General features: G+C 36.3%; 1 protein-coding gene across 1 annotated transcript; it reads left to right on the top strand.

The window, feature by feature from the left end:
• Positions 1-4,949: 4,949 nt before the first annotated feature.
• Positions 4,950-5,888, top strand: LOC109680026 (olfactory receptor 4F3/4F16/4F29-like). Its single transcript, XM_020155040.2, has one exon. The coding sequence runs from the start codon at positions 4,950-4,952 to the stop codon at positions 5,886-5,888; it is 939 nt and encodes a 312-aa protein (XP_020010629.2).
• Positions 5,889-14,547: the final 8,659 nt, after the last annotated feature.

Raw genomic sequence — 14,547 nt, 5'->3', positions numbered from 1 at the left:
GCAGGCCCCGATCAGTCTCTTAGGTGCAAAGTTATTCCTTCAGAAATATTCTGATGAAGACTTTCAAGGTACAAGGCACCAGCACAAAAATGAAAACCAGCTCTACTTAGAATCTCAGAATCATGGATTCAGATCTCCAGCATATCTATCTATGTTTATCTGCTCACACAGTGGAAGTGAGAATGAGGATGTGTAGCTAGATGATCAATGTAGATCGGGTACTCTTATCTAGCCTAGATAATGTGGTGGACACTGCCTTAGGTATGCATTGCACATATCTGGCTTAGTTCTTGCCACGGCTTGCAAGGGAGAAGGGAGTGCATATCTCCTTTCACTAAACTCAGAGAGTTAAGTAAGTTTCCCATGCCCACAGAGCAAGTGTATGTTGGAGTATGGATTTTAAAATAGTCTGGGGAAATTTCAAAGCCCAAGCTACCCATAGCTCTATCATAATGTATGAAAGGCTTCCTGTGAAATTATCTACTTTTAGGGTTTTCTAAGAAGTGACAGTAGAAATCTCTATATTTTCAAATTGGGTATACAGTCACTACAAAAATGCATCCTGAAGAGGAGTCACAGTTTTTGGAAGCTAGTAGAAGTTATCTTGATGGTGCGTCTTCCTGGATGGCAGAACACAGAACAAACCCATCTTGGGGAGCATGTCTGCTGTTCTGTACAGGATCCTCTCTGTGTAATATGTCACACTCCTCAAATCAGAGCAGCAGTTAGGATGTGGACGACTCACATTTTTATTGCCTTGCAATAAAATGTAATAGAGAATTCATGTGAGTCTGGTTAGGCAGGTAATGAGAAGTTGCCCTTTTCTTTCTTCTCCAACCTTAGAGCCAGGAGAAGTTCTGAATCATTTGATTAGAGTTCGTCATTGATGTACAAAAAAAATGTGGTGTATAGCTATCTTAAGCAAAGAAATTTTTTTTTTAAAATTGGAGAACAGGAAAGTAAAGCAGGTCCTGTCTGGGGGTTGGTATGTGTGGGAAGGGGGATATAAGAAAATAAGGTAGGAGGGTGAATGCAGGGAGAGATCTTGTATGAAAATAGAAAAATGAGACACGTTGAAACTAGTCCAGGAGTAGGGGCAGAGGGGAAATAAGGAGAATGATAGAGGGGTGAATTCAACTACGATATATTGCAAGAATTGTGTAAATGTCAGAATGTACCCCCAGTACAACAATAATATGACAATTTAAAATAAGATAAAAACAAACGAAAAATGTAAGGTGTCATGTTTGACAGTAAAGACTCTATGGATTATAGGCCAAGGTGTTTTCTACTTTGTTGCTGCCAGTAATATCTCATTTACTACCATATTTACTGTTATCTGAGTTATCCTGAGGTTTTCCTTTCCATCTGTGCATTCTTTCTAATCATCATGCAAATCTTTTAAATTTCTCTTTTCCTTCCTTATCTCTCTTTTAATTTTCTTTCTACTTTCTTTCTTCCTTATGTTTTCTACCTCTCAGATTGTTGCTAAAACTTCATGAAGTTGAGTGTTGGCTGTAGGTCTACAGAGGAAAGTTTATTCCCACTTGCAAGCAAAATATATTTTGTGCAGGATTGGGTGCCAGTGAATAAAGACTACTAGTTATTTAACTGATTAGCATTAATTTTGAGATGAGAAAAATTCCTCTCTGCATGTAGAGCCTATTTGCAGAGATGGTGGAGAGAAGACAGCATTTGAGTTGTGGCTTTCGTAGTGTGGTGGTGCTATTAATCAATCTTCCATACTAGAACTATATGCTGGCTAGCTGCGAGCATTGAATGACATACACATGACAAATGTAAGCATCATTGCAGATAGTAAAAGATTCTCCAAATTATAGACCTAAGTGTTTCCTACTTTGTTACTCCCTCTCATATTCCTTCTCCCTAAAGTTCTTGAAATTTCTAGGTAACATTAGTCCTTTCCTTTGAACTTCTTTTACATTTTTCTCACACATTCAGCAGACAATTTTTCCAACTACTTGTACAGCATATATTGTCTGTGGCCTTATATCATAGCCAATATGTATTTGATTGGTGTCTAACTGGTTCATTAAGTGACTTATAGAAGTTAGAAAAAACCTTACTATGAATGGAATTGTCAAAAAGCATTGTGAATAATTTAGAATTTTCACTGGTTTTGAGAAGAGTAAAAATTTAGAGGCAGAAAAGATAGTGTGATGACAAATGTATCTTTAAATATTTTACCATTGCCAAGACTGTTCAGATGAGCAATGAAATGATGGACATAATGTAGCAGCAATAAAATATCTCACTGATGTACAATTTGTTCTTGATAATTATCACATATTGTGATGAATTTATTATTGTGATGCAACACAATTTAATACAACTTATAGAAAGTGTGTGGTTGGTTTACAATATGTGTGTTTGGTGTTAGTTTTAACCCACAAATTGCATTCTGAATTTTCATTCTTTCATTCCTCTCTCTTGGGTTATTTTCTATATGTCTGTAATTTCTGGATCAAGACTCCAGAGGCATGTGTTTTGGTCCTGAGTTCTGCCTGTTGTGTGAATATGAGCAATCCAGTTTCCATGTTTGAGTCTCAGATATTTTAACTAACTATTGGTAACAGCAGACAAAGTCATTGCTTGGATTGAAGTAGCTATGTGATTCCACTGGATTCTCCTATTTTCTCAACCCAAGTCTTTGACTTCCTACTGTCAGTGACAGAGTGTTTCTGGATTTCCAATTAGCACCTTAGTCATCCATCCATGTGTTTCCTTGCCACCAGTCCTCTTCATTCTGTCTGTCCCTGCTATGTTGAGCTGGATGTGTAATCCCTGTTCCCAGAACCAGCTCACAGATTCCTGAAAACTGAAGAGAAGAAAATGTGTCCTTCTAAACTTCAGATTGTGGACTCCAGAGGTGACACCACAATAATTTGGATTAGTTGAGCATACAGAGACTCAGCTGAGTGGTGGTCACCAAGACTGGGGTGGGGACATGGCGAAAGCTTATGCAAGGAATGAGACATGTGGATATATTGAGATGAAGCCATCAGTTAGGCAAATCTTTTTCTGAGAAGATTCTTCTAATTTCTGAAGCTGTGTCTGCCAAAGGAGGATGCCAGCAAACCTGTTCTTCTGCATCTCAGTTTCTCCTAAGGGAATAAACTTTCAGGAGCTGTCTTTTGAGCTGAGTCTCTACTAGGAATACAATATGGGGTATTTAGACACAGAGAAACAAAACCTTTCCACCTCCCTTTGTCCTCTCTCCCCTTAAACATGCAAACACTAAAAGTGTTAAAGGTATTCTTTTAGCATCAACTTATGGTGTGTAGGATCAAAGACAAGGAGAAAAATCTGGTGCCTTCCCTCTGTTACTTATTGAAGTTTGTTACACTTTTCATTTAAAATAAGCTAAGGTGTTGAAAGTATGCATGATCTTGGAGATACAACCTACTTGCATGATGTCAGACATTAGAACATGATTGTACAAAATAATCAGTGCAGATTATAATAATAGAAGACACTTTAAAGGAAGCACTACTGAGCAGCAAAAGGGATGGTGTAGGTGAAGTTGAGGTAATGATGAAGGAACTCTTGATATTTGTCTCCAAATAGTCACCATAAACAACATAAGATACATAGATGAGTACAGATGTATTTCACAATGTATGTAGCCACATTGTCATATACTTTAGCAGAAACCAGGGTAAAATTGTAAATATTTGCACATTCCTTAGGCCTGGAAAAATCGTGCAGGACCACGTGTAGGGTCTAGAGGGAATGTTGTTGAGTGGTGTGGATATTACAGGGCTCTGTGTAATCTGTTTTGAGAAAAGGCTTCCCTATGTAGCCCAGGCTGGTCTCAAACTAGTAACCTTCCTTCCTCAACTTCCTGTGTGCTGATATGGCTGGTGTGTACTGCCATGCCCAGCTTGCTCAGCAGATCTTGATGGAACTTGAAACAAATGGGAAGATTCAATAGAGGAACCTTGAGGACATTATGCTCAGTTAAATGTGCCAGTGACAGAAAGCCAAAGAATGTATGACTCCATTGATGTGCTGCTTGTAATCAAATTCTCTGAAAAAAAAAGTATAATGTGGTTACTAAAAGGGAAACGGGTTATTGTTTAAACTTTCTTGGGCATAGAATTTCAAAATTTTAGCCTAAAATAAGGTTTGGAATATATATTTCACAATAATATGAGCATATGTGACATTATTGAACTATACATTTAAAAATGGTTAAGATGGTAATTTTGTGTCAATAATTTTTAACAGATGTGAAGATTCAGAAGAGCCATGTATATGATAAAGCACAATGAAGAAGAAGCTAACATCAATAGAGCTCAAAGTACTGCTTTCCACAGTCTGGCCATCTCCAATGTCCCATGCTCCTTAGTCTTACCTATCTTAGTATTTACTCAATAGCTCTTTAATTCACTCCATCTCAAGATTCAGGTAACTCTTACTCCTGCATGGAGATCCATCAGTTAATTACAGTAAATGCCTCCCTTCAACCTATGTCTGTGAGCAAATTTGATGAAGAGAATGTGAAAATGGAAATGAAATGAGTCAAGATGACAAAATAGAGTCAGACATAATATGGACAGCCATCTAGTTTCCATTTGAGGACAATTTAACAATGTTGCCTTGCATTCTTCCATTTTCATTTGCAAGTATTTTTACTTGCTTGTATCTTCTATGATACAACTAAAGCTCCTATGAAGCTTTAGTTCTCTAATTTGCACATTAATTTCAGGCTATGAGATACTTTCAGGTAGTTCCAATTATGATATGTGCACTGGGATTATGCTTTGATTGTGATATCATCATCATCATCACCGTCATTAGTATTATTGAGCACATGTGAAGAAATGGATTAAACAACCAAAACCAGTATCATCACCAAGAATCACACCTTCTCACTTCTTCCCTTAGTTCTCAAAAGTTTAGCTGAAGCCCAGCTAGCTGCATCAATGGATGGAGGGAATCACTCAGCGGTGTCTGAGTTTGTGTTTCTGGGACTCACGCACTCCTGGGAAATCCAGCTCCTGCTTCTGGTGTTCTCCTCTGTGCTCTATGTGGCAAGTGTGACTGGAAACACCCTCATTGTGTTTTCTGTGACCTTTGACCCTCACTTACACTCCCCCATGTACTTCCTGCTGGCCAGTCTCTCCTTCATTGACTTGGGAGCCTGCTCTGTCACCTCCCCCAAGATGATTTGTGATCTTTTCAGAAAGCACAAAGTGATCTCCTTTGGAGGCTGTGTCACTCAGATCTTCTTCATCCACGTCATAGGTGGTGAGGAGATGGTGCTGCTCATGGCCATGGCCTTTGACAGGTATGTAGCCATATGTAAGCCTCTGCACTACCTGACCATCATGAGTTCCCAGGTGTGCATTTTATTTCTGGCTGCTGCCTGGGGCCTTGGCATTATTCACTCACTATTCCAGCTGGCCTTTCTGATTAATTTACCCTTCTGTGGCCCGAATGTACTGGACAGCTTTTACTGTGACCTCCCTCGGCTTCTCAGACTGGCCTGTGCAGACACCTACAAATTACAGTTCATGGTCACTGTTAACAGTGGGTTCATCTCTGTGGGCTCCTTCCTCGTACTTCTCATCTCCTATGTCTTCATCCTGTTCACTGTTTGGAAGCACGCTTCAGGTGGCTCATCCAAGGTCCTCTCCACCCTCTCAGCTCACATCACTGTGGTCATTTTGTTCTTTGGTCCAACTCTGTTTGTTTATACATGGCCACATCAAAATTCTCAGATGGACAAGTTTCTTGCACTCTCTGATGCAGTTCTCACTCCTTTTCTGAATCCAGTCATCTACACATTCAGGAACAAAGAGATGAAGGCAGCAATAAGGAGAATTTTTAAACCATTGGTGATGTTTTTAAAGATATCTTAAAATGGTAATAAGGTCTTGATAATCACATGAGTTGTTGTGACATTTGAGAATTGGTAGCACTGGTGTGGCACTATTATAAAGAGCATTATCATACTCTTTAAGAATACTAGAAAAAGTACGAAGATTTAAACAAAAACCTTAACTCAAATTTATGTTGATTCAGATTGAGTTCTAATTATGTAACAATTATAGTTATTTCTTGGTGGATTTCTTTAGGTATTTTTTGCACAAAATTTTTATTTTATTATTGTCTTTGTTGGAATCTATGTACTTACATATCACCTGCTGTTTCCTACTATTTTATTATTATTATTATTGTTTCATAGAATACTGAGTTTCATTATGACTTTTTCACACTTGCATCTCATGCATTTTGACCATATTCATCCCCATCACCTTCTCTTGCATCCACTCCCATTGATTCCCTCTAATTTCATGTCTTTAAAAAATTTAGATTGTGCCTATAAGAAAAACATGACATTTGGATTTCTGGCTGGATTATTTCATTTAACATGGTGGTCTTCACTTCCATCCTTTTTTCTCCAAATAGCATAGTTATGTTCTTCTTTACTGGCTTAGTAATACTCCATTGCATGTATATATTTTCTTTATGCATTTATTTGTTGATGAGTACTGTCTATTGTGAATGGTGTCACAGTAATCATGAGCAAGTAAGTATTTCCATTCTATGCTGACTTTGTTTCCTTGGGTGTGTAACCATGAGTGGCACAGTAGGGCCATCAAATGGCAGTTCATGTTGTCATTTTGAGGAGCCTTTATTGAGATTTCCAAAGAGATTGAACTAATTTATTTTCCCACCAACAACTTATATATGTCATCTTTCCCCACATCCCCACCAGCATTTGTTGTTTGTTTTCTTTTTTCCACATATTTTATTAGTGCATATTAACTTTACAATGTTGGGAGTTTTGTTGTGATGTTTCCATGCATTCATATAGTAGTCCTTGACCATATTTGCCCCCTCTACTGTTGTTTCTCATGTGCCCTTCCTTATCCTCCTTTTTATCTTTCTTGCAATTAAAAATGGCATTTATTATGACCTATTCTGATGATAACTTTTTGGCTGGGGTAAGGTGGAGTCTCTACACTGATTTGATTTGCATTTTCTTTATAGCTAAGTATATTGCACATTTTCATGTGGTTGTTAGCTATTTGTACTTCTTTTGAGATCTGTTTAATTCATTTGCTCATTTATTCGTTACGTTATTTGTTCTGGTATTTCATTCTTTGAGATCTTTATATACACTGGATATTCATCTCTGGTCAGATGAGTGATTGGTAAAGAGATATTTCCAATTCTGTAGCCTCTTCCTTTAGCTAGTAATTGTTTCCTTTGCTGTGCAAAAGCTTTTTACTTGGATTTAATCAAATTTGTTGATACTTTCCCTTGTTCTCAGCTATTGGATAGTCATTGCCTGTGCCAATGTCCTGAAGTGTTTTCCTACACTAATTTCAATGTTCTACATCTTACATTAAGGTCTTTGATACATTTTGAATTGACTTCTCTACAGGATGAGAGACAAGGATCAAATTTAGTCATGTACATGAAGATATACATTTTTCCAGGACAATTTTTATGAAGAAGCTGTCTTTTCTCCAGTGTTTGCTTTTGGCCCCTTTGTGAAAATCTGGTACATGTAGCTGAAAAGCCTTATTTCTGGGCTGTCATCTCCATTCCATTGGTCTACCTGTCTATTTGTACAAACAACACACTGCTTTTAATACTAGAGCTCTGTAATATAATTTGAAGTCAGGGATTGTGATACATCCATCATTTCTTCTTACTTAGAATTGGCTTGATGTTCAGGATCTTTTGTGTTTCCATATAAAAGCTAGGATGTTTTGTTCTATTTTTGTGAAAACATTTAATCAGAATGTGATGGGCATCATATTGAATTTGTAGATTGCTTTTGTTAACATGGCCATTTTAAAAATATTGATTTGACTGCTCCATGAACATAGGAGGTCTTTTCATCTTCCTGCATTCCCTTCTTCAATTTCTTTCTTCAGTGTTTTATAATTTCATTATAGAGATCTTTCATCTCTTTGGTTAAGTTTATTCCTAGTATTTTTGAGACTATTGTGAATTGGATTATTTCCCTGATTTTTTCACAGCATGTTTGTTATTAACATATAGAAAAGCTATTGATTTTGTATGTTGTTTTGTATTCAGGTATTTTTTTAAAAATGTGTTTGTCAGATCTTACAGTTTTTTTTGGTGGAGTTTTGAAGGACTTTTACCTATAGAATCATGTCATCTGCAAACAAGGATAAGTTGACTTCTTCCTTTCCTACTTATATTCCTTTTTTCTCTCTCTTGAATTATTATTATGAATAAGAACTCAAGCTATGTTTAGTAAGAGTAGAGAGAGTGGACACCTTGTATCTTACCTCATTATAAAGAAAGTGTTTTTAGATATTTTTCCCCATTTTGTTATGATGTTGCCAATAGGTTTATCACAGATAGCCTTTATTATGTTGGATTGTGACCCTTCTGTTCTTAGTTTCTTCAGGACTTTTATCATGAAGGGATGTTGTATTTTTTAAAGTCTTTCTGTATCTACTGAGATGATATGGTGGTTTTTGTCGTTATTTCCATTTGCATGCCCTATTATGTTTATTGATTTGTGTATGTTGAACCATCCTTGAATCCCCAGAATAAAATCAACCTGATCATGGGGTATGGTATTTTTATTGAATTTGGTTTATAAATTTTATTTTTTATTGTTTTATTATTCATATGTGCATACAAGGCTTGGGTCATTTCTCCCTCCTGCCCCCACCCCCTCCCTTACCACCCACTCCACTCCCTCCCTCTCCCCCATACTCCCTCAATACCCAGCAGAAACTATTTTGCCCTTATCTCTAATTTTGTTGAAGAGAGAATATAAGCAATAATAGGAAGGAACAAGTGTTTTTGCTGGTTGAGATAAGGATAGCTATACAAGGAGTTGACTCACATTTTTAAATAGATATAAATAAATCATACATAGGAGCACTCAAAATTCTTTTTTTATAATTTATCATTTTTACATTTACTCACATGCGTATACATTATTTGGGCCACTCCCTTCCCCACCCTGTTTCCAGGCAGAATCTGTTCCACTCTCTTTTCTCTGATTTTGTTGAAGAGAAAACATAAGATATAATAAGAAAGACAATGTTTTTGCTAGTTTGATATAAAGATAGGTTATACAGAGAGATTCCTAGCATTACTCCCATGTATATGTGTAACGCAATCCACATTGGTTCATCTTCACTACTTCCTACTACCCTTCCCATTGTGGTGTATATCAGTTTAAGATTTCTATATTCATTCCTACACAGTGAGCACATCAGCCACATTCCAATTTTAGGTTTCCTTCCTTTTCCCTATTCCTCCTGTGAGCATTCTCCCCTTAGTTTGTGACCCATGTCCAATAATATTAATCTGCATTTGTTTTAGGTCTATAATCTGCATATGAGGGACAACATATAATTTTTGGCCTTCTGAGCCTGGTTAACTTGGCTTAAGATGATCTCCAGTTCCATCCATATACCTGCAAATGATAAAATCTCATTCTTCTTTGTGGTTGAATGAAATTCCATGGAGGAACACTGAATATTCTTAATCTGTCAGTTATTGACAAAGTGATAGGTAGATTCAAAAAAATTCCAATTAAAATTCCAGCAGAGTTTTTAAGATGTGAAAAGAATTATTCTAATATTTGCTGATAATTTGAATGAGTTATAATAGCCAAAACATTTTTTATTTTTATTTTTTTATTCATATGTGCATACAATGTCATTTCTCCCCCCTACCCCAACCCCTCCCTTACACACCTGCCCCCTCCCTCTCCCCCCACCCCCTTGCTACCTGGCAGAAACTATTTTGCCCTTATTTCTAATTTTGTTGTAGAGAGAGTATAAGCAATAATAGGAAGGATCAAGGGTTTTTGCTAGTTGAGATAAGGATAGCTATACAGGGAGATGTTTCACATTGATTTCCTGTGCATGTGTGTTACCTTCTAGGTTAATTCTTCTTGATCTAACCTTTTCTCTAGTTCCTGGTCCCCTTCTCCAATTGGCCTCAGTTGCTTTACAGTATCTGCCTTAGTTTCTCTGTGTTGAGGGCAACAAATGCTATCTAATTTTTGAGATGTCATCCCTACCTCATACCTCCCTTGTGTCCACTCGCTTTTATCATGTGATCAAAGTTCAATACACTTGCTGTGTTTGCCCTTGATCTAATGTCCACATATGAGGGAGAAGATACAATTTTTGGTCTTTTGGGCCAGGCTAACCTCACTCAGAATGATGCTGTCCAATTCCATTCATTTATCAGCGAATGATAACATTTTGTTCTTCTTCATGGATGCATAAAATTCCATTGTGTATAGATACCACATTTTCTTAATCCACTTGTCAGTCATGGGGCATGCTGGCTGTTTCCATAACTTGGCTATTGTGAATAGTGCTGCAATAAACATGAGTGTGCAGGTGCCTTTGGAATAACCTGTGTCACAGTCTTTTGGGTATATCCCTAAGAGTGGTATTGCTGGATCATACAGTAGATCAATGTTTAGATTTTTAAGTAGCCTCCAAATTTTTTTCCAGAGTGGTTGTACTAGTTTACATTACCACCAGCAGAGTAAGAAGTTCCTTTTTCCCTGCATCCTCGCCAACACCTGGTGGTGGTTCTGTTGCTAATGATGGCTATTCTAACAGGGGTGAAGTGGAATCTTAGTGTGGTTTTAATTTGCATTTCCTTTATTGCTAGAGATGGTGAGCATTTTTCATGTGTTTTTGACCATTCAAATTTCTTCTTTTAAAAAAGTTCTGTTTAGTTCACTTGCCCATTTATTTATTGGTTCATTAGTTTTGGGAGAATTTAGTTTTTTAAGTTCCCTATATATTCTGGTTATCAGTCCTTTGTCTGATGTATAGTTGGCAATATTTTCTCCCACTCTGTGGGTGTTCTCTTCAGTTTAGAGACCATTTCTTTTGATGAGCAGAAGCTTTTTAGTTTCATGAAGTCCCATTTATCTATGCTATCTCTTAGTTGCTGTGTTGCTGGGGTTCCATTGAGAAAGTTCTTACCTATACCTACTAATTCCAGAGGATTACCTACTCTTTCCTGTATCAACTTTAGAGTTTGTGGTCTGATATTAAGATTCTTGATCCATCTTGAGTTAATATTGGTATAGGGTGATATACATGGATCTAGTTTTAGTTTTTTGCAGAATGCTAACCAGTTTTCCCAGCAGTTTTTGTTGAAGAGGCTTTCTTTTTTCCATCGTATATTTTTTGCACCTTCGTCAAAGACAAGTTAGTTATAGTTGTGTGGCTTCATATCTGGGTTCTGTATTCTCTTCTACTGGTCTTCATGTCTGTTTTTGTGCCAGTACCATGCTCTTTTTATTGCTATTGCTTTGTAATATACTTTGATGTCAGGTATTGTGATACCTCCAGCATTGTTCTTTTGACTGAGTATTGCCTTGGCTATTCATGGCTTCTTGTGTTTCCATATAAATTTCGCAGCTGATTTTTCAATCTCTTTAATGAATGTCATTGGAATTTTGATGGGAATTGCATTAAACATGTAGATTACTTTTGGGAGTATAGACATTTTTACTATGTTGATTCTACCAGTCCATGAGCATGGGAGATCTCTCCACTTTCTATAGTCTTCCTCAATCTCTTTCTTCGGAAGTTTATAGTTTTCCTTGTAGAGGTAATTAACATCTTTTGTTAAGTTTACACCTAGGTATTTGATTCTTTTTGAGGCTCCTGTAAATGGAATTGTTTTCATACATTCTTTCTCATTTTTTTCATTATTAGTGTATAGAAATGTTAATGATTTTTCTGTGTTGATTTCATATCCTGCTATCTTGCTGTAAGTATTGATGATGTCTAGAAGCTTCTGAGTAGAGTTTTTTGGGTCTTTAAGGTATAGGATCATGTCATCTGCAAATAGGGATATTTTTACAGTTTCTTTACCTATTTGTATTCCTTTTATTCCTTCTTCTTGCCTAATTGCCCTGGTTAGGAATTCCAGTACTATGTTGAATAGGAGTAGAGAGAGTGGGCTTTTTTGTCTAGTTCCTGATTTTAGAGGGAATGGTTTCAGTTTTTCTCCATTAAATATAATGCTGGCTGTATGTTTGTCATATATATTTTTTAAAATGTTGAGGTACTTTCATTCTGTTCCTAGTTTTCTTAGAGCTTTTATCATGAAACGGTGTTGGATCTTATCAAAGGCTTTTTCTGCATCTATTGAGATGATCAAGTGGTTTTTGTCTCTGCTTCTGTAATGTGGTTTATTACATTTATTGATTTTTGTGTGTTGAACCACCCCTGCATTCCAGGGATGAAGCCTACTTGGTTCTGGTGAATAATCTTTTTGATTTGTTGTTGAATTTGGTTTGCCATTTTTTTTGAGGATTTTTGCATCAATGTTCATTAAGGAGATTGGCCTATAGTTCTCCTTTTTTGGTGGTGTCTTTACCAGGGTTTGGGATAAGTATAATACTGGCTTCATAAAATGTGTTTGGCAGTTTTCCTTCCCTTTCTATTTTGTGGAACAGTTTAAGGAGGGTTGTTGTCAGTTCTTCTTTAATGGTCTGATAGAATTCAGCAAAGAATCCATCAGGTCCTGAACTTTTCTTTTTGGGGAGACTCTTGATCGGTGCTTCAATTTCATTTTGTGTTATAGGTCTATTCAGGTGATTAATTTCCTCTTGGTTCAGTATTGGATGATCATATGTATCTAGAAATCTGTCCATTTCTTTAAGATTTTCAAATTCATTTGAATATAGGTTCTCGAAGTAGTCTCTGATGATTTCCTGGACTTCCATGGTGTTTGTTGTTATCTCTCCTTTTGCATTCCTGATTCTACTAATTTGGGTTTTTTCTCTCCTCATTTTAGTCAAGTTTGCCAGGGGTCTTTCGATCTGGTTTATTTTTTCAAAGAACCAACTTTTTGTTTCATTAATTCTTTGTATGGTTTTTTGGTTTCTATTTCATTGATTTCAGCTTTTATTTTTATTATTTCTGTCCTTCTATTTGTTTTGGGATTTGCTTGTTCTTGTTTTTCTAGGAGTTTGGGATGTATCATTAGGTCATTGATTTGGGATCTTTCAGTCTTTTTAATATATGCACTCATGGCTATAAACTTTCCTCTCAGGACTGCCTTAGCTGTGTCCCATAGGTTCCAGTAGGTTGTGTTTTCATTTTCATCGACTCTCAGGAATCTTTTAATTTCCTCTTATTACATCAATGATCCATTCTTCATTAAGTAATGAGTTATTTAGTTTCCATCTGTTTGCATGTTTTTTGTCTTTACTTTTGTTGTTGAGTTCTACTTTTACTGCATTGTGGTCAGATAGTATGCACGGTGTTATTTCTATTTTTTTATATTTGCTGAGGCTTGCTTAGTGCCCTAGGATATGATCTATTTTGGAGAAGGTTCCATGGGCTGCTGAAATGTATTTTGTGTAGAAGTTAGATGAAATGTTCTGTAGACATCAATTAGATTTTGTTGACTATATTACACATTCCCTTTTCTTGCACCTCTTCTCTGTCTTCAATACCCATGATTTTCAGGTTTGGTCTTTTGATGGAGTCAGTGAGTTCTTGCATTTTCTTTTCACGGGTCTTGAGTTGTTTATCTTAGTTCTTTAGTTTTTCCTTTAATTACCATTTCATCTTCCAGTTCTGAGATTCTGTCTTCTGTTTGTTCTATTCTTCCAGATTAGCCTTCCATTTTGTTTTGCAATTCTGTTTCATTCTTTTCTGTGGTTTTCCATATCCTGAGTCGTTTCCTCTTTAATGTTGTCTATTTTTGTCCTGAGGTCATTTATCTCTTTATTAATCGTGTTCTTTGTTTCACTTTGGTGTTTATACAGTGCTTCTATGGTTTCTTTTATTTCTTCTTGTGATTTTTCAAATTCTTTATTTTTGTTGCCTTGGAATTTCTTGAGTGTCTCCTGTACATTTTAGTTGACCATATCCAGTATCATCTCTATAAAATTCTCATTGATTACTTGTAGTATTTCTTCCTTTAGATTATTCTTTTGTGCTTCACTGGGTTCTTTGGCATAGTTTATGTTCATTTTGTTGGAGTCTGGATCTGAGTGTCTGTTTTCTTCATTTCCCTCTGGTTCCTGTACTAATTTTTTGCTGTGGGGAAACTGGTTTCCCTGTTTTTTCTGTCTTCCCATCATTGCCCTTGGTGTTGTTATTGTCCCTGTACTGTGTGTAATTAAGTATTTTCTGGCTTGTAATTTTAAAAATGGTGATATTTAGAAAGGAAAGGTAAGAGGAAATTGAAAGCAAAGAAGTTAAAGAAAAAGGGGAAAACAAATAAACAAGTAGGAAAAAACAAAAGAAAGAAATAAAAAAACATTTCAAAGATATAATCAGGTGGACATAGTGTACTAATGGACAGTAAGCTGAACAGGCATTAGAAAGACAGAGAGAGGATTGAAAAAAAAAATGAAAAAAAATCTCAAGTTCAAATGCAATAAATTTCAGTCTTAATAATTTTGGTGTTAGTTCCTCAGCCTCCAATCCTGGAGATGGTGTCTCAGAAGTAGTTCTGTTGTTGTCTCAACAAAGGGGAAAAAAACCAAAGCAAACCAAACAAAACAAATCAACA

This window comes from Castor canadensis, chromosome 2 (genome assembly GCF_047511655.1).
Source record: "Castor canadensis chromosome 2, mCasCan1.hap1v2, whole genome shotgun sequence".
Taxonomy (NCBI): Eukaryota; Metazoa; Chordata; class Mammalia; order Rodentia; family Castoridae; genus Castor; species Castor canadensis.
This window is presented reverse-complemented; position numbering and strand designations above follow the sequence as displayed.